The following is a 24,898-nucleotide window of genomic DNA, read 5'->3' on the forward strand; positions in this document are numbered from 1 at the left end:
CTCCCACCTTATCATTCCATCCTCGTCCTTCGGCGTGTCTCTTTATGTAGCTGCATGCTGGTCTAAGCCAGCTAGCAACGGGGTAATGTCCGATCAACTTTCCGCATATGGAAAAAAGTTCACGTCTGTTGAGCTCCTGCTTCAGTTGTGGGATCTCGTTTCCCCTGCGAAACTCTAGGCCGGCTGACGCACCTCGTTTCAGTTTTAGGCCCAAAGCAGCCCCTCCGTCTAATTTTTCCGGCTCTTTGGCGACCAACCCGAACCTCTTCAAATGAGCCACCACCTCCTTGTCAGTTACCACAGTCTCATTCACCAGAATGTTGTCTATGTATGAGCTCACTACCCCATCTCCCTTTCCCATGGTCTCCAGAATCTTCCTGAGGATAGTTGACATAATCTTGGGTGCCGAATTTAACCCGAACCCCACTCGCGTAAGGCAGTAGGTTTTGCCTTTGTACTTGACTAACTGATATTTCCAGAGCTTCTTGGAAACATGGAGTTGCAAATAGACAGATTTTAGATCTACCAATGTAGATGCGCCATTCATCTGCCTCCATTCCCTAATGGTCTTACTGCACACATCTACGGTGTCGCCTCCCTTATGGCACTTAACATGGCCGTTCAGCTCTCGGAAATCCAGGACCGGTCTTACTTTCCCTTTAGTTGTTTGAAGAACAGCCATCAACGGCAAAATGCCCGACTCCACATCATCCGTCCAAGGCATCAGTATCCCCTCCTCAATCCATCGGTCGACTTCCTGCTCAAACTCCTTTCTCGCCCCTCCTCTAAGCGAATTTGTGTAGCACGCCACCCTGTTTGTCAGCGATGGCGCTTGATGTTTCCATGCCCACTCCACCGTCCACCGCTCTCCATCGAATTCGGCTCGGAAGTCCTGATCTTTGATCGACAATTTTCTTTCCTCCCCGGCCTTGTTGATCCCTCTGGGGGCGTTTTCCGTCACCGCGCACTCAGCTAGTCCGAACCTCACGTTGTCACATGTGATGGTAACACCTCCAAGGCGGCATATAACATCCATTCCAATGATGGCTTGGACGCCAGGCACCAGGCGATCAGTGACAATTGCATGGACCCTCATCCGACGTTCAGCAATATCAATAGTGACGGTCTTCCTCCCTCGACACTTCACCTGCGACCCATCGAATGCCACTACTTCACCCTTCCCTTTCCATCTTCCGACTAGGGTAGTGTGCACCATGGTAGTGGTGCAGCCAGTGTCAATCAGGGCCATAACTTCCCGTCCTTCCACCGCAATCTTCTGTTTGGGCATCTGCTGCGGGTGCGTCTCTATTCTCGAATTGGGGCGGCCGCTGGCGTGTCAGCCTCCCCTCCCCAGTTTCCCGAACTTGTGCATTTTACCGCTAAATGGACTCTCTGATTGCATTTGTAACACACTGTCCGTTGCAAGAACTTCCTGCAGTCTCTTCTCATGTGTGGTCCCCCGCATTCGAAGCATGCGATCCCCGGGTTTGGCAGATTCCTGCCCACATCCTGCTGTACCGTTGCTGTCGTTCCTCCAGGCTCCGTGGGGTTGGTGCTCACCAAGATTTTTGCAGTTTTAAGCAGCTCACTCACATCCAGCGTCTCCGCTCCCGGTACCTGTTGCAACCTTTTCGATATCTCTTCTGGGAACCCGGTAACAAAAGTCATCTTGACTACGTGACTCGTGGCGTGTCTCCTGATGCCCGACAACTCAACCAATCTCCTTATCTCATTCGCGTGGACATCAATAGATTCACCAGTCCACCTCTTCTCTTTCAACTTATTAAAGGCCTCGAAAGGCCCCTCTGCAAAAGCTTCGATCAGTCGACCCTTGATGGCGTCTGCGTCACCCTGTTCCCGCTCGCTGAGCTCCAAATAGAGGGCCAGTGCGTTCCCTTCTAGAAACAGTGGTATTGCTGCGGCCACATCATCCAGCTTCTGAATCCTTGCTACAAGGTCCACTTTTTAAGCCACGCCACCACATCACCGTCGCCATTAAAAGGCTTAATCATGTTGCTTAAGCCTGCGTTGGCCATCGCCGAAATAGCTTGAAGTATAATGGGGGGGGGTTCACCTAAAAAATACCCAAACGGAATGATCCAGAAAGATTAGCGCTACAGTCCTCTGTCTCCACTCTCTCGTTGCCTTCTCTCCTGCCTGATCGGGAATAATCTCCCAGCACCGAGAAATGAACATCGTTTTATCCTTTCCATCTTCACGCACACACGAAATAAAAATGCTGGCCGCCATGTTTGTTCTTCCTTTTCTTCGCCTGAACTCACTCGCTGAGCACCCACGGTAAGACTTCTCTTTCTTGCTTCTAACCATAGGAGTGTGACTCTGTACAGTTTTCTGCTGCCCTTCCTGCTCATGTCAAGTGTTACAACTGTGGAGGGAGACGTCACTTTAAAGATGATCGCCGTTATTGTCCTGTCTGTGATAAGATATGTCGAAACTGTGGTCAACTCGGTCATTTCTCCAAAGTTTGCCGTTCTACTATGCCGACACCTTCACATTCTACTTCTGCTATTATGGTAGCCTATGCTAAAGGTGGTGATAGGCTACCCCCATTACAAAAATTGTTGAATTAAAAGGAAAATAATTAATTGCTTTCATAGACACCAGCAGTTCTGATAACTTTATCAGTGCTCGTATTGTTAAAACAATGAAGCTGCCTACTTCATAACGTAATCCCGTAATTTCCACGGCATCATCCGCTGTTTCCCTCAAACTATCGGAATATTGCCCGGAGAACATTTCCTTCAATGGTTGCGAGTATAAAGAAATTGACTTTACGGTGCTTCCTAATTCCTGTATAGATATTATACTCGGAATGCCTTTTTTAAACTACATCAGGGTATCACTATTTCTTTTGGTGGACCTCAGGATATTCTAAAAATATGCGCCATAATCTGTGCCCCTGTGAAATTGTTTCGAAACTTAACCCCTGATTGCAAACCTATTGCTACTAAATCCCGAAATTACCGTGCGGGGTATACTCGATTCATTGTGAAGGAAATTCTACAACTGCTTGAGGATGATGTAATTGAAACAAGTTATTCACCATGCCGTGCTCAGATTGTTGTGACTTCGTCGCCTAATAAAAAGAAACGATTAGTAGTTGATTTCAAAGTATTAATCGTTTCACCTTACTTGATGCATACCCTTTGCCTCAGATTGGGGATATCGTGAACCAAATAACCCAATATCATATATTTCGTACAATTGACTTAACCAAAGCGTACTACTAGATCGAAATTTATCCTACACGGGTTTTCAAGCTGGAAATCGTTTGTACCAATTCACAAACACTCACTAATGGGGTTTCTGCTTTTCAACGTTTTATGAATTCTTTCATTTCTGACAACAAATTATCTGGAACTTTCTCATATATAGATGATATTACTATTTGCGGTAAAACTCAGGAGCAACATGATGTTAATTTGAAGTGTTTTTAAAGGCTGCCTGGATATATAACCTCGAAATAAACCGAGAAAAATCAAAGTTTTCACTTAATTCTACCAATTTGCTTGGGTACCAAATTTGTAACGGGACTATGAAACAAGATTCCCAGCGTTTGAAACCTCTTTTACAAATGCTTTCTCCTTCCAATTCAGTGACTCGCTACAAATATTAAGTGATTGTATAAGCAACATTTTGGTTCCGCGTACATTCGTGGTTTACACACACGCAATTTTCACCATCGTAAAAATTTAGCAGTTGACAGCCTTTACTGATAAGCAAAGCTTCATCTCGCGGCTTCGAGATTTGAAATTCATTCCCGCCTGGGTTATCCAATCACAAGCCAATTCTCTGTCACGTGACAGAGTTTATAAAAGGAAAGATCGGAAATCGATCTCCCTCTTTCTGGCTGGTCTCCGAACAGCAAAAATAACCGAAGGAGAGGGGTTCGGTCCCCGGCCCCAACGTGAGTACAACACAATATTTCTGACTACTATTTGTTTCCACGTGCGCTACCCTGAAACGAACCTTCTCTATCACGCTCATGACAGCACAGCTACGCACTGAAGCTTTTGCCTTTTTCTTTCTCTTCTTGTTTTGACGACCACTGCTGAAAAAATGTGCGCGCACAAAGGACTATCGTCTCTTGTAGCCGGCCGGCAATGTGTTAATTCTATGTGTCAATTCTATCTAGGAACGTTTTCCTCTACATTAACGAACTCTTCACGAAACCCATCAGACTAAATACACATACATACATAGTCCTAGCGACCATACAAGAAGTTACAACATTAACTTTATTACTAAAATATTCCTTTCCTGAACATTTAGCCTTATCACTTTTATGACTCTCATTATTCTCCTTCCTTATATTGTTAAATAAAATATCATGTTGAACTTTGAAATTCACCTTTGTCTTAATGCTATTTCTGACAACCTTTTATTTTCATATTTTTGTCAGGGTTTCCCCACAAAGTGCTGACTCCCAACAGTACTACGCGAAATGGATACCTAAGTATTCATACAAAATTCGTCCACTGGTCGAAAATAAACAATTTTCCATGCCTCCTATAGTTATTAATTCCTTTCGAAACTAAAGAAAGACGTTGCCGAATCGTCTGTAAAAGTTATTTATAATGAATTACCATTTACTATTGAAACCGATGCCCCAGAAAAGGCTATCGGAGGCACGCTCTCACAGACTGAGAGGCCTGTAGCGTTCTTTTCTCGATCGCTAAACCCATCTGAAATACGACTTCACATAGTCGAGAAAGAAGCTTATGCCACAGTCGAGTGCGTCCGAAAATGGAGGGATCTCCTTGCTAGGAAACTCTTTACTATTGTAACAGACCAGCAAGCCATATCTTTTATGTTTAAACCTGCTAACCGAGGAAAAACTAAAAATGATAAAATTATACGGTGGAAAATGGAACTTCTCCCGTTGTCATAAGACATAAAACACGTCCCGGAAGTGAAAACATTGTTGCCGATGCATTATCGAGAGTATGTTGTGCTGCTGCTTCTTTCTTGAAGAAACTAAAGTTACTACACAATTTATTAATACATCCTGGAGTATAAGGCTTTTGGCATTTTGTAAGGTCACTAAATATGCTATGATGAAGTCCGGCATGTGACATCTGAATGTACAACTTTTGCCAAAATAAACCCCAAATTCTTCGATTCTGCTAATGATACACTGATCCGTTCTACTGCTCCCTTTCGGCGCCTCTCCATAGACTACATAGGACCTGTTCTGGTATCTACGACGGGATATCGTTACATATTTACTGTCATCGATGAATACAGTCGATTTCCTTTTGCTTTCCCTTGTCGAGATTTTTCTACGCAAACCGCAATCGAGTGCCTGACAAATATTTTCTCCATATTCGGATTCTCCTCATTTATCCATTCCGATCGAGGAACGTCGTTTATGTCGGAAGAACTAAAAAAAGTTTTGACGCGACTTGGAATTGGATCCAGTAACACTACTGCATACAACCCAAAAGGCAACAGTCAATGTGAGCGCTACAACGGCATTATTTGAAACACTCTGTTATTAGCTCTGGAATCTAGGCGATTACCCCTTAGCGCTTGGCAGGATGTTCTACATTATGTTTTAAATGCTATTCGCTCCCGCAAGTTCAACTTTGAAAGGCGCTCTTCTACTGGTATTGTTTTAGCTGTTTGGCTCTGTGATCCTGAGGAGGTATTATTAAAACAGTTTGGTAACAGAGGCAAATATGACTCGATTGTCGAGGCAGTGGAACTCCTCGAAGCTAACTCTACACAGGCAAGAATACGACATAATGTTGACTGGGAAGATTCAGTAGCCCTGAGACATCTAGTTTGCTTTCCACGCTCTGATAGACCTCAAAATCCTGCTAAAAGTATTCAATCCAACATTGCAAATGCAGACCCGACCCAGTTGATCGGAACAAGTCCTGTTAGTACTACGCTTAATAGAGAAAATGAATTTGACTATAATAGTCAGAACCCTGAGAACCAACTTTCCCAGAGGACAACCGGTCCTTCGAATAGCGAATTACCTCCACGCCGATCTGACAGAACTCGCAGACCAGTCCAGCAACTGGATTTATAAAAAAAATACAAAAAAAATATTTTCAATTACTTTTACAAGTGGGGAAGATTGTTATATTTTGATTTAAATTGTTTTGTTCATACTGTTTAAAATATTTTCATTTAAATTGTTTTGTTCTTACTGTTAAAAATAGATATGCAAATTCAGTTTCTTGCCACGTGATTTTGCACGTGTTCCTTTTTCTTTAAAAGACTGAGTTCTTTTTCTCTTGCTTTAGTAGCTGTAAATTTTGTTCAACAACGCCTTGGAAAGAGGGTTTGTTTTACGTCTTCATTTACTTAAAACACTACAGAAGTGAAAACACTACTCGTAAAGATAACTACAAATAAAATCAAACAAAAAGTTTTAAAATAGGTGAACTTTTTAAAAAGTTACGAATTTTCAAATTTCTTTAAATAAAAAACATTTGATCCAAGTTACAAATAGACGAGAAACACACGATAGAATCGTTTTTACAAGGAAATGAATAAATTTACAGACTTTCCTGTCGAATTTTTATCGAACAACTTGCATGTTAAAATTACACACACGTATAACACATACATAATAAACTACACGATAAAAACAAAAAAAATAAATAAATGTATACACACAAATCAATTAAACACACTTCGATTAAAAAAGTATTAAAAAAAAAACGAAAATAAAATATTTTAAATGTTTCTTTATTTTTCAATAAAAATTTTTAAAAATTTCGATTCCACTCCTTCCATTTTTTTTAATACAAACAAAATATTTTTCTTCATAAACGAAAATTTGTAGAAAATCATCTTGTTTTTCTTCAAATTGAACCAATTTTTGATTTGGAAACCAACAAATTTCATTTTCATTCAAATCACAAAAAAAAATTTGTCCTAATTTGTTCAGCTGAAAATCATAAAATTTTCTTTTTTTTTTCATCGAATTAATTTTTAAAAAATTTAAATCAAAACAAATTAATTCGGGATAAAATAAATTTGAAAACCAAATATTTTCACATAAAGGATCAACGCGAATACGAGATAAAAATTTATAAATACGATAATAAAATGAATTTAATCGATTTAAATCGTTTAATCCTTCAAGTTGAAAAATTTCTAATTTGGTGCAATTTTTGGAAAATGAATTAATTTGGAAATTTGTATCCAAAACAAAAATTGTTTCATTTTGTTCACACAAAGAAACAAAATTTGTTTTTGTCTCATAAAAATGTGTTAATCGAAAAAACGGAAAGTTATTTTTTTCTTTTAAAAATAATAGATTCTTGTTTCCATAACAACCACAAACGACAAGAATACTTTCCGTCGAAATCGAACAAATGTCGGAAGGTTGGAAGGAGTTGTCCTTTGTAACATAAAAAAATTGAAATTCAGTTCGAATCTCACCATTTTTTTTAAATTCAATCAGTGATTTATTGTTTTGATCGCAAACAAAAATATGTTCTTTTTCATTGACGTATATCGAACTTATATATCGATTTTCTCTTGTTTCTGGCAAATCGAATCGATTTTCTTTGGTAATTTTTCTATTTCCAACTTTTTCAACCGTGAGAAATCCGACATCTTCATACTGCAATGAGTCGATGGTTTTGCACCAATAATCGGGAAATTCAAGCAACATTTCATAATTCATCTCCGTCGGTTGCAAAACATGTCGGAAAACTGGACATTGTTTTTCCAACATTCGTATGCCACGCAAAAGTTCGACATCTTGACGATCTTTACTCAACAAATGATCAAAATTCAGCAACCATGTCGAAATTTCTTGCAGAATTTCGTCGTTTTGCCGCGTCATTCGATCACATTTGGCGAACATTTCTTGCATTTCGTCATCGATTTTTTCGTTCAACTGCAATGCGTCCTGTTTTGCTTTATCCACAACCGATTCGTATTGCAACCAGATTTGGGAACGTTTTATCGCGCAGTCTGATTTGAATTTGCTAAGAAATTGCAAAACCTTCTCCGTCGATGCCTTCACATCATCTTTAAATGACCCCATCTTGCATTTGAGGTTGGAGAATTGCTTCGAGCGTTTAGCAATTTCCTTACAGACGCTTAATGGGGTCACATTTATGCACGGGGTCATTGGGTTATTGGCATGCATAGTGAAACATTCGTTGCAGAAACAATTGCCGCATTGCATGCAATACATCTTCAACTCTTTCTGGTGAAGAGGACAATCGTTTTGCATCTTCATCATCAGCGCAATTACTTCTGACCTTCGCATTTCATCTAAATCTTTGGAAATGTGGGTATCTAACAATCTTTTGTGGTTTCGCATACAATGGTCGCAGAGGAATTTTCTGCATTGCTTGCACCAAAATTTTGCCACGGATGAGATGCCATCCGCCGAACACCAATTACATTGGAATTCGGATAAAGAAGCGAATTCTTGCTGCATCAATTCCTTTTCGAGAATCGGTGAGACTTCAAAGTATTTCCAATCCACAAATTGTGCGTGGCATTTCGGACATGTGCAGTGTGTCTCCGCTTCATTCAAAGTGTTGAGGAAACATGGCTGACATACACTATGCAAACATGGCAAGCATTTCGACTGTCTGCTTAGTTCATTGTCGCAAGCCACACATTGGTAGAGCGATTCGAGTCGATTGGAAGCCATTGTCAAACTGAAAAAAAAAAACAAATAAAGTAGATTAGGTGTCAAAATTAGCGATTTTATTATATGAAATCTCTCTCTCTCTCTCTCTCTCTCTCTCTCTCTCTCTCTCTATATATATATATATATATATATATATATATATATATATATATATATATATATATAGAGAGAGAGAGAGAGAGAGAGAGAGAGAGAGATGTGTTGTTGATTTTTTAAACGATAATGATTAACTTAGCGTCTTCACCTTGAAGCTCAGATTTCTAACGAAATTGTCCATAATTTTATTTGGACGTAAACAAATAATATTTTATTTATTTATCATTTTTAAAACAGTAATCTACGGACATGCATGTTTTGGGGCCCTACCTCTCTTAAGCGTAGCTTGAATGTATCTATGAAGGGAACACCGAACCTTATATATTACAGCCCATTGTCTAATCTCTTACGGTACGAAGCCATAGACAATTTTACTGTTATTTTTTCGTTTATATATTTACGCAGATTTGTTGCTGATTTTTTTAAAACGATAATATGATTAACTTAACGTATCCACCTTGATATTATCGTTTAAAAATCAACAACAAATCTATATAAATAATAAACGAAAAAATTAATAATGAAATTGTCTATGGCTTCACAGTATAAGGGATTAGACATCGGACATTATATATATATATATATATATATATATATATATATATATATACATATATATATTAGGCACCGCCAAAAATGGCCGCAAAATCAAGTTGTTGTTGTTTTTTAAAACTAAATTACATTTATTAAAATCCATTATTTCTGAGTAACTTTTTTTTTCCAGAAAGATAAAACCCTGAATTTTATCATATAGAAAACAGAATAATGTAAAACTTTTTCTACTATTTTTAATTAAATTTTAAATGTTAAATTTTCCCAAAAAGTTAACAATTGACATTTTTTGTCTTGCACAAAAAACGTACTTAAATATTTAAAAAAAAAAAAGTTTTTGAAATAATTAATTTATTTATTTATTGTCTAACTAAGATTTAGGATGATTTTCTAAGAGAATATGCAAAATATTATAATATAAGTACCTGAATTTCAAATAATTCCACTTATTCATATAGGTAACCAGATATTTCGCGTTGATGCAGAGTCGAGATCGACTCTGTTTACGTTTGCGTTTTATCAAAAGAAAACTATGGAAGACCAAACAGGCCAAAAAAAACTTATTTTTAAGTGACGAAAATTTCAATGTATTATTAAGCTAAGGCTGGCCAGTACCAGATGGGTGACCATTTGTATGAGTTTGGTTTTTAATGTGTATGTGTGTGGGGGCCAGGCTACCCAAAATGGGGGGGGGGGCAATTTAAAGCAGAATAAAAAAAAATTATTCAGCGCGTTTGGTCCACCGTAGTCGAAAGGCGGCAAACGTTTTCAAACGGGATCGAAAAAAATGATGCTATTTTTAACACAAAGGGCACAACATTTATCGATTTTTTTTTTGTATCGATTATTCAAAGCATGCCCTGTTTAATAATGGTCATGCATTATTCGGCTCGCTAATAAAAAATTGTTAATTTATTTATCAAAAATTTTAAAATGGCTTTTTTCGTATAAATATTAAAATTTTTTTTTTTGTTTGTCTTAAATTAATTATTTTACTCAACATATTCACCGAATTTCACACTTCAAAACTTAAAAGCGGGATAATTAAACACAACCGAAGTTCTGATATTCAGACGTCAAAATAAGGTATGCAAACAATTTTTTTTTAAAATCTATAATTCTGTCCCTTACAACAACACAATATGTTTTGTTCGGTTTCAAATGATTATTTTAAGCATATTTGTTCCCACTTCAAAACAAGGGGGGGTTTGTAAGCAAAAAAAAATATATATATAAATATTGTTTATGAAAAATAAGTACACTGTTATAAAGTTCATTCTTCTCCTAATAATCGCTGAAAATATCGTATTGATCGGATAATTACCTGATTTTTGGTAGATTTTTAAAAAGACGGTCCGTCAAAAAGTACTGACCTGCCCCCAGTTTTGGCGGTGCCTAATATATATATATATATATATATATATGTATATATATATAGCTGATGAGCTGTGAAACAGCGAAACAATACTGTATGTGGATGACTATATATATATATATATATATATATATATATATATATATATATATATATATATATGTATATATAATAAAAATTACAATTAAATTTACCAAAATGACCCAAGATGGTAAAACTAAAGTAAATTATAAATATTAAAGAAATAATATTTATAAAGTATTCTCAACCAGATGTAAAAGATCGATAAACCTAAATAGGAGATAGAGCTTATAATAAGAATTTTTTTTTGTAAATAACTTCTGCTGATATTTTCTTAAGTAATATATTGCACATTAAAGTTGAACTCTTTTTTGTCCTATATATTTGGCGCCTTTTAACGTCATCTTGTCTGGGTCATTTTGAAATTTGCTTTTCTATTTTATATTTAATTCTATCACCATTCACCCTTTTTTTCTCTTCTTCTTCACTCATTTTTTTCTCTCCTCTTCTTCATTCATTTTTCTTAATTACGCCTTGTCTCGGCAGCCGAGTCTAACGCACATCTTATTTTTCTTTTAATAATATTATTGGAATGTTTTTCCTCTTTTCCTTGTACATATTTGTGAATTATTCTACGGATTTCGGCCTTTTGGATTATTTTTTTGGACCATCTTCCAATTACGTGATTCCCTTGGATTTTACTTAATGGAAATTTAACTTACTTTCTTGGATTTGCATTTTTGGATTTTACTGCCATTGGATACTTTACCTTTTACCAGACTATCCATTCACCTGAAATCACATTTTTCTTCACCCTCACCTTTTGTTATCAAGTAAGATCTTTGACTTACTTGCAGTTTCATCAAATACTTTTGCAAGCAAAATCCGATCTCGCATTTTACTAAATCCTACCCTCTGATGAGAAGGAAAGTATTTCTTCGAAACTCCGCGGATTAAGGACTATCCGCTTTTTAGTGTTTCCTTTTCAAACATAATATGCTTTTAACTCTTTTTCAAAGTGTTTTTTAACATGTTTTTTTTAACTATTTGCGCTTATATTTATATATATATGTATATTTATATATACACTAGCTGTACCCTGCCACGCGTTGCTGTGGCTCAAATTGGCGCAATGGAAAAAGTTCCAAAATGAGAAAAAGCATGTTTCTTATAGGTTTAAATTTCCATTTTGCATGGGTACAGTTTTTGTTGTTCCATTTTCTTAGCTGATATAGAGGTTTTCCGGTTTGGTGACTCTTGAATATGTAACATAAATTGTCCATGTGAAAAAACAGTCAGTGTGTAACTGTAAGGCCCACAATTGTAAAGATTGTTCCCTGTGCTTTGTTGATGGTTATTGCAAATGACAATAAAATTGGAAAGTGCAATTTGCTAAAGTGTAATGATGTATCCGGTGGAATCATAGGAATGCATGGAATTTCATCTGTGAAAGGTCCTGTTAAGATTGCTGTTTCTATGATATTGTTTGTTATTTTTTTTTACTGCAAGCTATGTGCCATTGCAAAGCTTGGATTGGTTTATATTTCACAACATGATAATTAGTACACCAAATTTCAGTTACAATACATGCGGTGGCATCCCTGGCAAATATAACTGTTGGATAATTAACCACTTTATCTGCTTTCACAACAGTGTCGATGGATTTGTATTTGACTACCTCACTTGGAATTTTACATTTAATTATAGCGTTAAGTTCATGGGCATCTTTGTATTGACCTGCAAGAATAGCTCATTCACTCAGTCAAATGGAATTCTTATATTTTGAATATCTGCAAAAACCTTTTAAACTAACTATTCTTTTGATGAAATAAAATTACAGAAATTACAGAAGTTAAAAGTCAAAGAATTTTGCCCTTAACTCTGATCAGCTGGCACTTTTTCGTACCCAATTTCCCACAAGTGATGCAAAAGTTTTTGTGCGGATCGAACAGTCTGCAACTGTACATGCATATTTTGAGTTAAGTTTAATGTCTTCACACGGAACAAAAAAGTAGAGTATTTGAGGCAAGCATTTATTTCATCTGCTGGTGTTGATTGAAGAATAACAGGTAACATTTGTCTGAAATCTCCTGCAAGCAATATTACTGCATTCCCAAATGGTCTGACATTGCCACGCAAATCTTGCAAGGATCGACCAAGAGCCTCAAGTGATTTTTTGCGTACCATTGTGCATTCATCCTAAACAATAAGTTTGCATTTCTGCAATATTTTTCCCCATATTGGATGTTTTGGAGATGTCGAAGATGAGATTTTTGAAAAGTTGAATGTTTTAAAGTAGAATAAATAATTCTTCTACTTGGCAGCAAGGTCGCAGGTATTCCTCATGCAGCAAGGGCTAAGGCTATGTCATTTTGTTACCAAATGGCTGCCAAAATCAATTTAATTAGAAAGGTTTTACCAGTTACTTCTGGTGCTGTTCAAGGTAGCAGCAATTTCCAAATAACTTCTATTCTCACAGTCAGTAAATTAGGTGACTAAAATAGGATTTATCCATGTTTTGACAATGCCTTATTCACTGTGATTAATTTAGGAGACTAAAATAGGATGAGGGATTAGAGATGGACAGATAGAGAGGAAGATATATAGATAGAAAAGAGACAGTGAGAGGAAAATAGAGAAAGAGAAGGAGATAGAGAGATAAAGGGATTGATAGATAAACAGAGAGAGAGGTGGAGTGTTAGAAACAGAGAGGGATGAAACAGAGGAAAGGAGAGAGATAGAGGGAGTTAGAGAGAGAAAGGGGCTCAAAGAGAGATGGAGAGGGTGATATAGAGAGAAAGAGATTGAGAGAGGGAAAGGAAGAGATGGATAGAGAGAGATATTGAGAGAGGGGGAGAGAAACAGAAGGTGAACTACACTTCACCGTTTTTTTCCTCGTTTAGTAGAGAAGAAATCTTTCGAGACTGAGGCAATTTTAATGTTTTGTTATTATCCAGAGTACCCCTTTTTTTTGGGGGGGGGGCTAGATTTTCCTCGCATTAGAAACCGACCGGGTTATCTGTACTTTCACTTAACAAATTAATAAAAGAAAAACATATTGTAAAATTTGAATTTAACAGGAAAATACTATTTTAAAAAATAGCACGGTAACATAAGTGCATAAGTGCCACTTTAGGTACTCCTTGGGCGTTGAGTTCCATTGCGACCAGCATAATTATTTAATGGTCGCTCCCTTAGCCCCCCCCTCCCAGTCAAGGCTAATGCATGCGCATGTAACATTTTTTTTATTTACTGACGTTGGCTTAGTAACTAAACGATTTATTGATAATTTCGTAACCCTTAAACGCATGCCGGAAGATTTAAATTGGTTCATTATTGTTGTAATGAAAAAAAAAGTTTCATTCAACACAAAACCAAAAACACATATTAATGATAAATGATTTATTATTCTATTCATTGAAATTTAATTTTTAAATTAAAAATTAAAAAAAAAAAGTTAATAAAAAAATAGTTGCTTATGTGCGCATAAACAACTTGTTTTTTTTTTTTTTAGATTAGGTCCACCTTATAATCACCCCCCTCCCCAACCTCCTCATATTAAGAACAGCTTCCGGAATAAACACCACTTTTGGAGGGGGGGGGGCTATTTGCAAAATTTAACTGATATTTGTTGTCAGCATACCCACCCGAAAATACTATTAAAAAAAAAAGGAGGGGTTCAGTGCCCGTGGCAGAGAAGTAGATTTATTTATCAATAAAAGTTGCGGAGAAGTAAATTTATTTATCAATAAAAGTCATTTAAAAAAGAAAATTGTGGAGGTGGACCTAAATGTTTTGTTTTCGCACTATTCAACAATTTGTTCATCTGCGTATGTAAATTAAAAAAATATTTGTAAAAGTGAGAAGTTATTAGTAAAGGATTTTTTTTTTTTTTAAATTTATTTTTTTTTTTACATTAGATCCACCTCCACAAATGTTAAGAACGGCTTTCAGAATAAACACCCCCAACCTCTCCATGTTAACAACGGATTTCGGAATAAACACCATTGGGGGCGGGATATTTAAAAAAAAGTCGATAAAAGTCGTCATTTAAAAAGAAATTTAAAATCAAATGTTTGTAAAAAGTGAGAAATTATTAATAAATGTTTAGTAACATTTTTCGGGGCTAATGCAGAGAGTGATCTGCGCTATTTTTTAAATCGTGTTTTTTTTTTTTAATCAATTGCAAGGTTAAAGTACAGAATAGGTACAAAACACCCCCCCATGTTAAGAATGGCTTTTTAAATAATAACGTTATTATTTCAGCATGGATCACTCTCTGCATGAGTACCCATTTTTCTTTTAATATTCATAAAAAGTAAAACTTTTTTCAAAATAAATAAATAAATAAATAAATGTTTGTAAATGTGACAGATAATCGTTTAGTTACGGCAACGTCAGTAAATAAAATATGTTACGCGCGGGATGAGGTGGGAGACTAAGGGAGCGACTATGGAACTCAACGCCCAAGGAGTACCAAAATTTAATTTTTTGGTCAAATAAATAAATTTCAAGCAATTTTCGCAATAAATAATAGATAGCAACTTCGTTAATTTTACGACTCGCCCCAGCATATTATAAACACCCTAACTTCCCCATGTTAAGAATGGCTTTCGAGGTTTATGGAAGGGCGTTTTTTTGTTTTTTTTTAACATGGGGGGGTTAGGGTGTTTATAATACGTTGAGGCATGTCGTAAAAATGAAACAGTTTAGAAAAAGTTAAAACAAACTTTTTTTATGTAAATAATGCCGTGAAAATAAACTAAACAATTAAAACGTAATGTTTCATGAGTGAGGCTTTAACATAAATAAAATTTAAAAAACATAAGTACATAAATGAATTTAAAGTTTTAAAATATGGGATTATTATTATTTGTGTGTGTGTGTGTGTGTGTGTGTGTGTGTGTGTGTGCTAATGCAGAGAGTGATCCGCGCTATTTTTTTAAAATCGTTTTCCACGTTTAAAGTTTTACGATATGTTTTTATTCAATTGTAAGATTAAAGTACAGAATAGGTACAAATCACCCTCCCTTCCCCATGTTAAGAATGGCTTTTTAAATAATAACATTATTATTTCAGCACGGATCACTCTCTGCACGAGTAAGTTTTTTTTTTTTTTTTTTACTTATCGAGTTAACAGAAAATGAAATCTTTCGTCAATTCGTGGCTGTGAAATGAATCAAACCGGAAGTTCAGTTTTATCAACAGAACAGATTCGCAGTAAAAAGCATATATTTATTTTATTTAATATTTTAATTTTAATAAATCGCGAGGTAAATTTATTTCAATAACATAAAAAAATACCTCGACTCTAAAGATGGGTTGTCTGAAAATTTCAAATAAACTGGTAACTTAGAAATAGGGTTTTATTTGTTTAGAACAAACCAACTTTACATTTATATATATATATAGATATATATTTATATATATACACATATATATATTTATATATATACATATATTTTATATACACACACATACCCCCCCCATATATATATATATATATATATATATATATATATATATATATATATATATATATATATATATATATATATATATATATATTATATGGCGTAATGTTTGTCGCGGTTTCAAATCACCGCCTCCATTTTTTTCTTTCTTTCTTCGCCCCCGCTGTTCTCTTCGCTTCCCCTTCCTTTAAACAAAGACCGCGATAGGCTAACACAAGCTAAACGTATGAACATATCCAGGTTCAGTGAATACATTCACGGTCCTTTCCTTTTCATCATCAACTTCGCTACGCACGTCGGAATTCAAACAAAACGCCAATAATTCAGGCAATTACCCTTTTACTTTTTAGACGAAATTAATTAAAATGGAATCAACAAACGCCCAAGTTACGTTTGATTGCATAAATTTCGTTCTGGAATTAATTAGAGTCGTTTTTTTTATCTTATTGGGACCGACGCCTCTAACATCACGCTGGCCAATTGCATACAGCAATCCTCGGCCCAACCTGGTAGTTTCGCCCGGCTCGGCAGGCATGAATCTCAAAGACCATATGTGGGGCCACATAGACATTGGTCAATGTAGGGGCAACCCTTCATACCAATTGTCACTATCCAGCTCCCCTACTCCTCGGGGAGTCGGTCCCCATTTCCCCTTCACTCCCCATTTTAAAAATCGGCCTTGTGCCTAATTTTCTCGGTGGGGGAGCAAATAAATACCACTTTGATCAATGTAGGGGCAACCCTTCATACCAATTGTCATTATCCAGCTCCCATTTCCCAACCATCGGAGCTGGTCCCCTCTTCCCTCTCTCTCCACATTAAAAAAACGGCCTTTTGCCTAATTTGCTCAGTGGGGAAGCAAATAAATACAAACCCTTCATACCAATTGTAACTATCCGGTGGGGGAGCAAATAAATACCTGGTCCCCATTTCCCCTTCACTCCTCACATTAAAAATCGGCCTTGTGCCTAATTTGCTCGGTAGGGGAGCAAATAAATACTAACCACACATATAAGACCTTGATCAATGTAGGGGCAACCCTTCATACCAAATGTTACTATTCAGCTCCCTTACTCCCCAGGGAGCTAGTCCCCATTTCCCCTTAACTCCTCACTTTAAAAATCGGCTTTGTGTCTAATTTGCTCGGTGGGGGAGCAAATAAATACCAACCCCACATATAAGACGATTACCCCCGAGCAATCAGTTATTAGTCACTGTAGGGGAAACCCTTCATACCAATTGTCACTATCCAGCTCCCCTACTTCCTGCGGAGCTAGTCCTCATTTCTCCAATCTTTCGACATTAAAAAAACGGTCTTGTGCCTAATTTACTCAGTGGGAAAGCAAATAAATCCGGTAGTTTCGGCCGGGCGCCAGACCCAGCCCAGGGAGTGGGAGGAGGCTCCCGAAGCGAGAACTGACGTTACCAGTCACGTCGACCGAACCCACCAGCCGAAAGATTTCCAGCTACACCAGCCGTCTCAGCAGCAGTTTAAACAGTCCTTATGAGGGCTAAATAATCAGCCCTTATCAGGGCTAATACGTTTTTTTACTAATGCGATTCACTACTGCTTGCCTCATGAGACCCACCAACAGTGAACTTCACTCACAGTCTCCAGCGCTTCTAGCTCACCCCAGTGGCTTCCTGCTCATTCCTGCAACCTTTCCAGCCTTTGGTGTCTCCAGTTCGCTCCAGCGCCTCCACCTCACTCCTGCAGCTTTCCGGCAACCTCGCCTGCAACCTCGTTCCTCCGGCCTGCAACATCGCTTACACCTTGCTCCTCCTGTCTGCAACCTCGCTCGCACCTCGCTCCTCCGGCCTGCAACCTCACTTGCACCTTGCTTCTCTGGCCGGCAACCTCACATGCGCCTTGCTCCTCTGGTAAACAACCTCTCTCCCTACCGACCGTCCGTTCCTTAAAACTGACCCCACATTCTCAGTGTCGTATGTTACTTAACACTGACTCTACGTTCTTAGTGTCATTCGTTCCTTAACACTGACCCCTAAGTTCTCAGTGTCACCGACCGCTCCAGATCGCCCTGACGTCCAACCGATCGTTCCAAACCCTGCGAGCAACCCTAACCACGTTACGTCTAGAGTACCTGTTCCAGACCTCCAGACCTTAAATCTGAAATTTTATGCCGAAAATGTAAAGCATCAGGACTTTTAGAGATATCGGAATCAGAAAAATGTGTCCCTATTTTATGAGTGGCACACGTCAGGGGCGGCATTTTGAGAGGTTTAAAATAAAATTAAATAAATGAATAAATGCTAACAAAAAATCGGATTTTTTTACCGAAAAGTTTGTAAAAAATCTGATCATTTGGAGGTATCGGAATGAGAAAAATCTGTCCCTATTTTACAAGCGGCCTATGTCAAAGGACGGCATCGGAGTTTTTGGAGGTATTGGAATAGGAAAGTGTATCACTATTATACGAACGGCACATGCCAGGGGGCAGCATTTTGAGAGGTTAAACATAGAAAATAGAAAAATAGAATAAAAGCTGACAAAAAATTTCTTCCCAAATGGAGTGCAACCTTGAAGTTGGTTCGGAAGCTTGCGTGCCTTAACGACCCCAAGAGCTAAGTCGGTGAGAGATTTATCTCCTGGCAGGGTCACCCATGCCGGACAGGTCGACGTGTAGAGGCCAGACTAAGAACACTCCATCTACCTTCTGCGGAAGGTTGGGCGTGGGGCCAGCATCCTCGCTCCAGAAAAATAACTTGCTACAAAAGCATCCACAACCCCCCCCCCAAGAAACTTGGTTCTTGGAGAGGAAGGTTCTGCACCTGCAGAAAGAATGACGTACTGTTGTCAAAGCCGAAAGGATGCTTCAGTGCCGAAAACCCTCTTATCGACCAGGACAACCACCACCATTGCTACATGGAACGTCAAAATCATGTATGAAGCAGAGAAGGCAGCACAAGTATCAGCAGAGATGCGCCGATACAACATTGCCCTGCTAGGATTGAGTGAGACGAGGTGTCTGAAAGGTGGAAATACAAGGCTGGCTACCGGTGAACTCTTGCTGTACACAGGACATGAAGAGGAAAATGCAGCGCACTCGGAAGGCGTAGCAATCATGCTTTCAAGAACAGCACAGAAAGCTTTTACGGGGTGGGAAGCACACGGATCAAGGATAATAACAGCATCCTTCATGATCTTGAAGAACATCAAGATGAATGTGATCCAATGCTACGCACCCACAAATGATCATGCCGACGAAGAAAAATACCATTTTTAAAACAGACTACAGACAGTCTTAGAACGTTTAAAGACAAAGACGGCAACATCCTGATGGGGGATTTCAATGCAAAGGTGGGATCAGACAGGCTACGAGGAAGTGATGGGACAACATGCTCTCGAAGAAATGAACGAAAATGGAGAGAAATTTGCTGACCTCTGTGGACTGAATGACCTTGTCATCGGATGCAGCATCTTTGCCCACAAGAGGATACACAAGGCCACCTAGGTATCACTTGACCATGTAGCAGAGAACCAGATAGACCACCTTTATATCAGCAAGAAGTTTAGTTGGTCTCTTCAAGATGTACTAGTGAGGAGGGGAGAAGACGCGGTATCAGACCATCATATTCTGAATGCGAAACTCAAACTGAGACTAAGGAGAACCTTCCGGCAGGCAGAAGGTAGGACGAAGTACAACATCAACCTACTGAAAGACCAGATGACTCGGGAAGCCTGCACTGTGAGCCTGAGTAACAGATTCCAAGTACGGCAGAAGCTTACCCCCAAAGACACCAATACCCATGACCTTTGGAAGGGAATAAAAGACATTCTTAGGGAAACATGACAGAAAGTGTTTGGGCCAAAGAGGAACCAACACAAAGACTGAATCTCTATGGACACCTTACAGAAGGTTCAAACCAGAAGATTCAAGAAAAAGGCAGTCAATGAGTGTCGTACAAGGGGCAGAAAAATAACAGCCAAACAGAATATACAAGAGCCCACAAGGAAGTGAGGAAAAGCGTAAAGAAAGACAAGAGAAACTATATGGTTCAAAATAGCAATTGAAGCACATGTTCCTACACGGAAATTTTATAGCAATCCCCAATCTCCTCAATGGTTTACTTCTACTTGCGCAGCCGCCATCGCGCAAAGGCAGCATGCGTACCGCAAATTTAACCGACATAAGTTCAGTTCAAACAGGCAGAAGTATATAGAAGCCAAAAGTAACTGTAAGAAAGAGATAGCGACAGCTAAGAGAGAATTTACTAAAACCACCAAAAAACGCATCGAAGCACAGAAATTAGGAACCCACGACTTCTGGAGAATCTACAACAGTGTAGTAAATAATGGGCAATCACCCCCCCCTCCACTATCCAACAATCATGAGGTTGTTTGCTCTGCAACTGAGAAGTCTAAAATGCTTGCCAGTCGGTTTTCCTCCAACTCCACACTGGACCCTGCCAACCACCCCCTCCCTGGCTTTCCTTTGCGGACAGACGCCACACAAGACGATTTGAAAATCACCCCTTCTCAGGTGCATGCTATCATAAGAAATCTTGACACTGCAAAAGCATGTGGACCTGATTTCATCCCGGCTGTGCTATTAAAAAAGTGCTCCGCCGAAGTAGCTCTAGTTCTCTCCAAACTTTACAACAAATGCCTTAATGAATCCTGATTTCCTGCCTGCTGGAAAACTGCTTCTGTAGTACCAGTTTTCAAGAATTCTGGCGAAAGAACTGACCCAGTAAATTATTGTCCCATTAGTCTCTTCCCACTTTTTGCCAAAATATTTGAGACAATAATTAACCAAGCTCTAGTCCATCACCTTACAGATGCTAAACTTCTGACTGACCAACAATATGAATTTAGACAAGCCCGTTCAACAGCAGACATCCTAACTATAATCTCAGAACGTATATACCAGTCACTGGACAAAGCGGGGGTGGGCAGAGCGGTAGCTCTAGATATATCTAAGGCTTTTGATAGGTATAGCATGAAGGTCTTCTCAAGAAAATCAGATCATATGGTATCACAAGAAGAATACATGACATAATTAAATCCTTCTTAGATAAGAGAAAAATCCAGGTTGTCCTCGACAGTCGTACATCTAAACAATACGATATAAATGCGGGAGTGCCTCAGGGGTCTATCCTGGGGCCTCTGTTATTCCTAATATTCATAAATGACCTCCCCGACAAAATTGCCTGTGAGATGGGTATATATGCTGACGACACCACACTCTATAACAGACACGACAGGAAATCAAATGAACACATATCTAAAGAAATGGCAGAAGAACTAGAGGATGATCTCCGATCTGTAGTGGAATGGGGACATAAATGGATGGTCACATTCAATGCTGCCAAGACTAAACTCGTTTCCTTCAATAATTACAAGAAACCTTCTCTACCACCAATAACAATGGCCAATGACTCTTTATCTGAAAGTACATCCTTTAAACTCCTCAGCTTAACGCTCTCAGGAAACATGAGTTGGAATAATTACATCGACAGTATCGCCCGGACCGCTGCGAAGAATGTATGTTCTCTCTGCCATGCTAGATAGATACTAACGCCCGAAAGTATCCTATACCTCTATAAGGCCACCATTCGCCTATGTATGGAGTATTGTTGTCATATTTGGGCTGGTGCATCTGCCACTAGTCTCTCGCTCCTAGACAAGGTTCAAAAAAGAGTCGCCAGTCTGATAAGTCCTGAACTGTCATCTAAACTTCAGCCCATGTCCCATCGACTAATGTTGCATCCTTCTGCCTTTTCTACAAGTACTTTAACGGTGAATGCTCTGACGAACTGCAAGCTCTTGTTCCCCCCCGAAGTAAATACCACCGAAAAACCCGACAAGCAGCTAAATCCCACGCTTCACAGTAGAAATCCCTAGATGTAAGAGAGCGTTCTACTCCAGTAGTTTTTCCCCAGGACAGTTAGACTTTGAAATTCCCTGCCGGGTCCCTTCTTCCCCAACTGTACTGACATGCAGAAGTTCAAGTGCAACGTGAACCGACATCTTGCTGCCTAACTCCCTACACAGTACCCCTGATGCCTATGTCCCTGATAGTAGCTCCCTACAATAAAGTGGCAATATGCCTTGTTTGGGGTGAAAATGTAATAAAAATATATATATATATAGACAGCCTGTCAGGAGAAGTGGAAGAAGCAGCCTACCACGGAAACATGTAAGACTTGTACATGACAACTAAAAAGCTAGCAGGTAAGTATAACATATCAGAGCGATCGGTTAAAGACAAGCAAGGACCAACCATCACAAACTCTGAAAAACAACTTGAGAGATGGGCGGAACATTTCGAGGAATTTCTCAACAGACCAGCTCCTGATAACCCTCCAGACATTACTGAAGCAGACACAGATATTGATATTGACTGCGATACACCAACAAAAGTAGAGATCACCCGCGCTACTAAGAAGAGGAAAAATGGCAAGGCAGCCGGCCCAGATGGAATCCCAACAGAAGCCCTCAATGCAGATGTAGAAACGACAGCTAGCGTATTACTACCGCTCTTTGAGAAGATCTGGGAACTGACATATTGGAAGGACGGACATAATAAAGCTGCCCAAGAAGTGAGGTCTTAGGAATTGTGAGAACTATAGAGGCATCATTCTTTTGTCAGTACAAGGGAACGTGTTCAACTGGATTCTGTTGGAGAGGATGAGAAATGCAGTGGGTGTTAGGCTCAGGGTCACCAGGCGGGCTTTAGGCGGGACAGATCCTGTACAGACCAGATCGTCACGCTACGTATCATAGTTTAACAGTCCCTGGAGTGGAATTCCTCGTTGCACATCAACTTCGTGGACTTCCTCAAGGCTTTCGACTGCATACACCGCGACACCTTGTGGCAACTCCTCCGACACTATGGAATCCCACGAGAATTATCAGGGAGTATACGATGCAAGAGCATCTTTCATAGCCCTCAAGAACATCTGGCGATCCAACCTCATCACTTCTCGCACAAAAATCCGACTGTTCAATTCCAACATCAAATCAGTACTACTGTATGGAGTAGAAACGTAGAGAACAACAAAGACCACCATCGGAAGAGTGCAGACTTTCATAAACTCGTGCCTTCAAAGATTAGTAAGGATCCACTTGCCAACTACCATCAGTGATGCAGATCTCTGGGAGAGAACTAACCAAGTACCAGCAGAAGAAGAGATCAAAAGAAGGAGATGGCGATGGATCGGACACAACCTGAGGAAACAACAAACGACTATCACCCTATCAGGGAAAGAGGAAAAGAGGCCGACCAAAAACACCTGGAGAAGAGACCTGGAGGCGGATGCTAAGCTGACCGGATATTCCTAGAGGGAGTTGGAGCAAATCGACCAAGACCGTAGACGTTGGCTGACAGTTGTGGATAGTCTATGCCCCACCAGGGGCTCAAGGCTTAAGTAAGTAAGTAAGTAAGTAAGTAGCAAAAAATTGAAATTTTAAACTGAAAAGGTTGTAAAAAATCGGAACTTTCTGAGGTATCAGAATCATAAAAATGTGTCCCTATTTTACGAGCGGCCCAGGTCAGGGGAGGCTTGTTGAGAGGGTAAAAATAGAATATAGAAAAATAAAAATAAACAAATAAAAGCTAACAAAATATCTTAAATTTTATACCGAAAAGTTTGTAAAAAATCGGAACTTTTGGAGGTATCGGAATCGGAAAAAGTGCCCCTATTTTACGAGCGGCACATGTTAGGGTCGGCATTTTGAGAGGGTAAAAATAGAAAATAGAATAAATAAATAAATAAATAAAAGCTAACAAAAAATTTGAAATTTTATACCGAAAAGATGATAAAAAATCGGAACTTTTGGAGGTATCGGAATCGAAAAATTTACGATTCCAAAACCGATTGTTTAAAATTTTTAATTTAATTTTTCATTATTGGTAATAAAGATAAATATTTATTGTTTTTAAATTATCACTAAAATTAAAAAGATAATAACATCAAATACGATGTAAATTTATTTTTGTAAAACAAAGTTTTAAAATGTTGCATAAATTCTCTAGGTAACCTTCTGAAGAAAGTAGTTGATTTACTTGTTCCGAAAAATGGTGAAAAATTAAACAAAACATTTTTGCCAAGAAAAATACTTTCAAATATCACTGATAATTAAATGATATAATGGAAAATTAGCAACAGAAAATTACGTAATTTTGGAATTGTAGAAACATTAAGCAAGTACGGATAAAAATCGACTGCAAACAGATTTTATGATCTTCATATCAGGGGATATCATTTTGAATTGGAACCAAGCGCTACAGCTCAAATACTATTTAAGTGGCTTTCTATTCGATAGTTTAAATACTACCGAATTTCTATCAAGTTTCGAACAATCACGGAGTAATTGTTTTTTTTTTCAAACTATTAACAAAAGTTTATAATCACTGACGTATTTATGATTAAATCGATATTTATTATGATGAATTAATTCTGGTAATAAGATTTTAATTTTTTACTTTTTTATTAATATAATAATTGTAAAAAATAATGCAAGAAAAATATTCTTAGAACGCCTACCGAACTTAGAAAAATCGACTTACTTGCTTTCAAACAAGAGTAAATATTTAAAAATATGTATATTTCTGTGAGAGACACTTGAATCCTATTGAACACTGTATCGTCTTTAAGAATGGTCTTAAACTATCTTTAATTGACATTTAGCTCGTAGATGCTTAATTTTCATACATATTAGTTCCCCGATGTCTAATTTTCATGAATTAAATTAAA

At 38.2% G+C, this 24,898-nt stretch overlaps 2 protein-coding genes across 2 annotated transcripts in view; one reads left to right on the forward strand and one right to left on the reverse strand.

Moving 5' to 3' along the window:
* Window positions 1-6,709: 6,709 nt before the first annotated feature.
* LOC145296978 (uncharacterized) overlaps window positions 6,710-24,898 on the reverse strand; it is a 28,432-nt gene continuing 10,243 nt past the window's right edge. The window contains exon 2 of the mRNA XM_080143201.1: window positions 6,710-8,666. Within this exon, the coding sequence (XP_079999327.1) occupies window positions 6,734-8,659 (1,926 nt within the window). The 5' untranslated portion in view covers window positions 8,660-8,666 and the 3' untranslated portion in view covers window positions 6,710-6,733. The remainder of the gene's footprint in view (window positions 8,667-24,898) is intronic.
* LOC145297066 (uncharacterized) lies at window positions 18,979-19,422 on the forward strand. Its single transcript, XM_080143295.1, has one exon. The coding sequence runs from the start codon at window positions 18,979-18,981 to the stop codon at window positions 19,420-19,422; it is 444 nt and encodes a 147-aa protein (XP_079999421.1).

Source organism: Euprymna scolopes, chromosome 17 (assembly GCF_053919585.1).
Source record: "Euprymna scolopes isolate OS-2025 chromosome 17, ASM5391958v1, whole genome shotgun sequence".
Taxonomy (NCBI): Eukaryota; Metazoa; Mollusca; class Cephalopoda; order Sepiida; family Sepiolidae; genus Euprymna; species Euprymna scolopes.

What these genes read in the sequence shown, in the direction of transcription:
- LOC145297066 (XM_080143295.1), top strand. Translation starts at nt 18,979, where the DNA reads ATGACGTACTGTTGTCAAAGCCGAAAGGATGCTTCAGTGCCGAAAACC.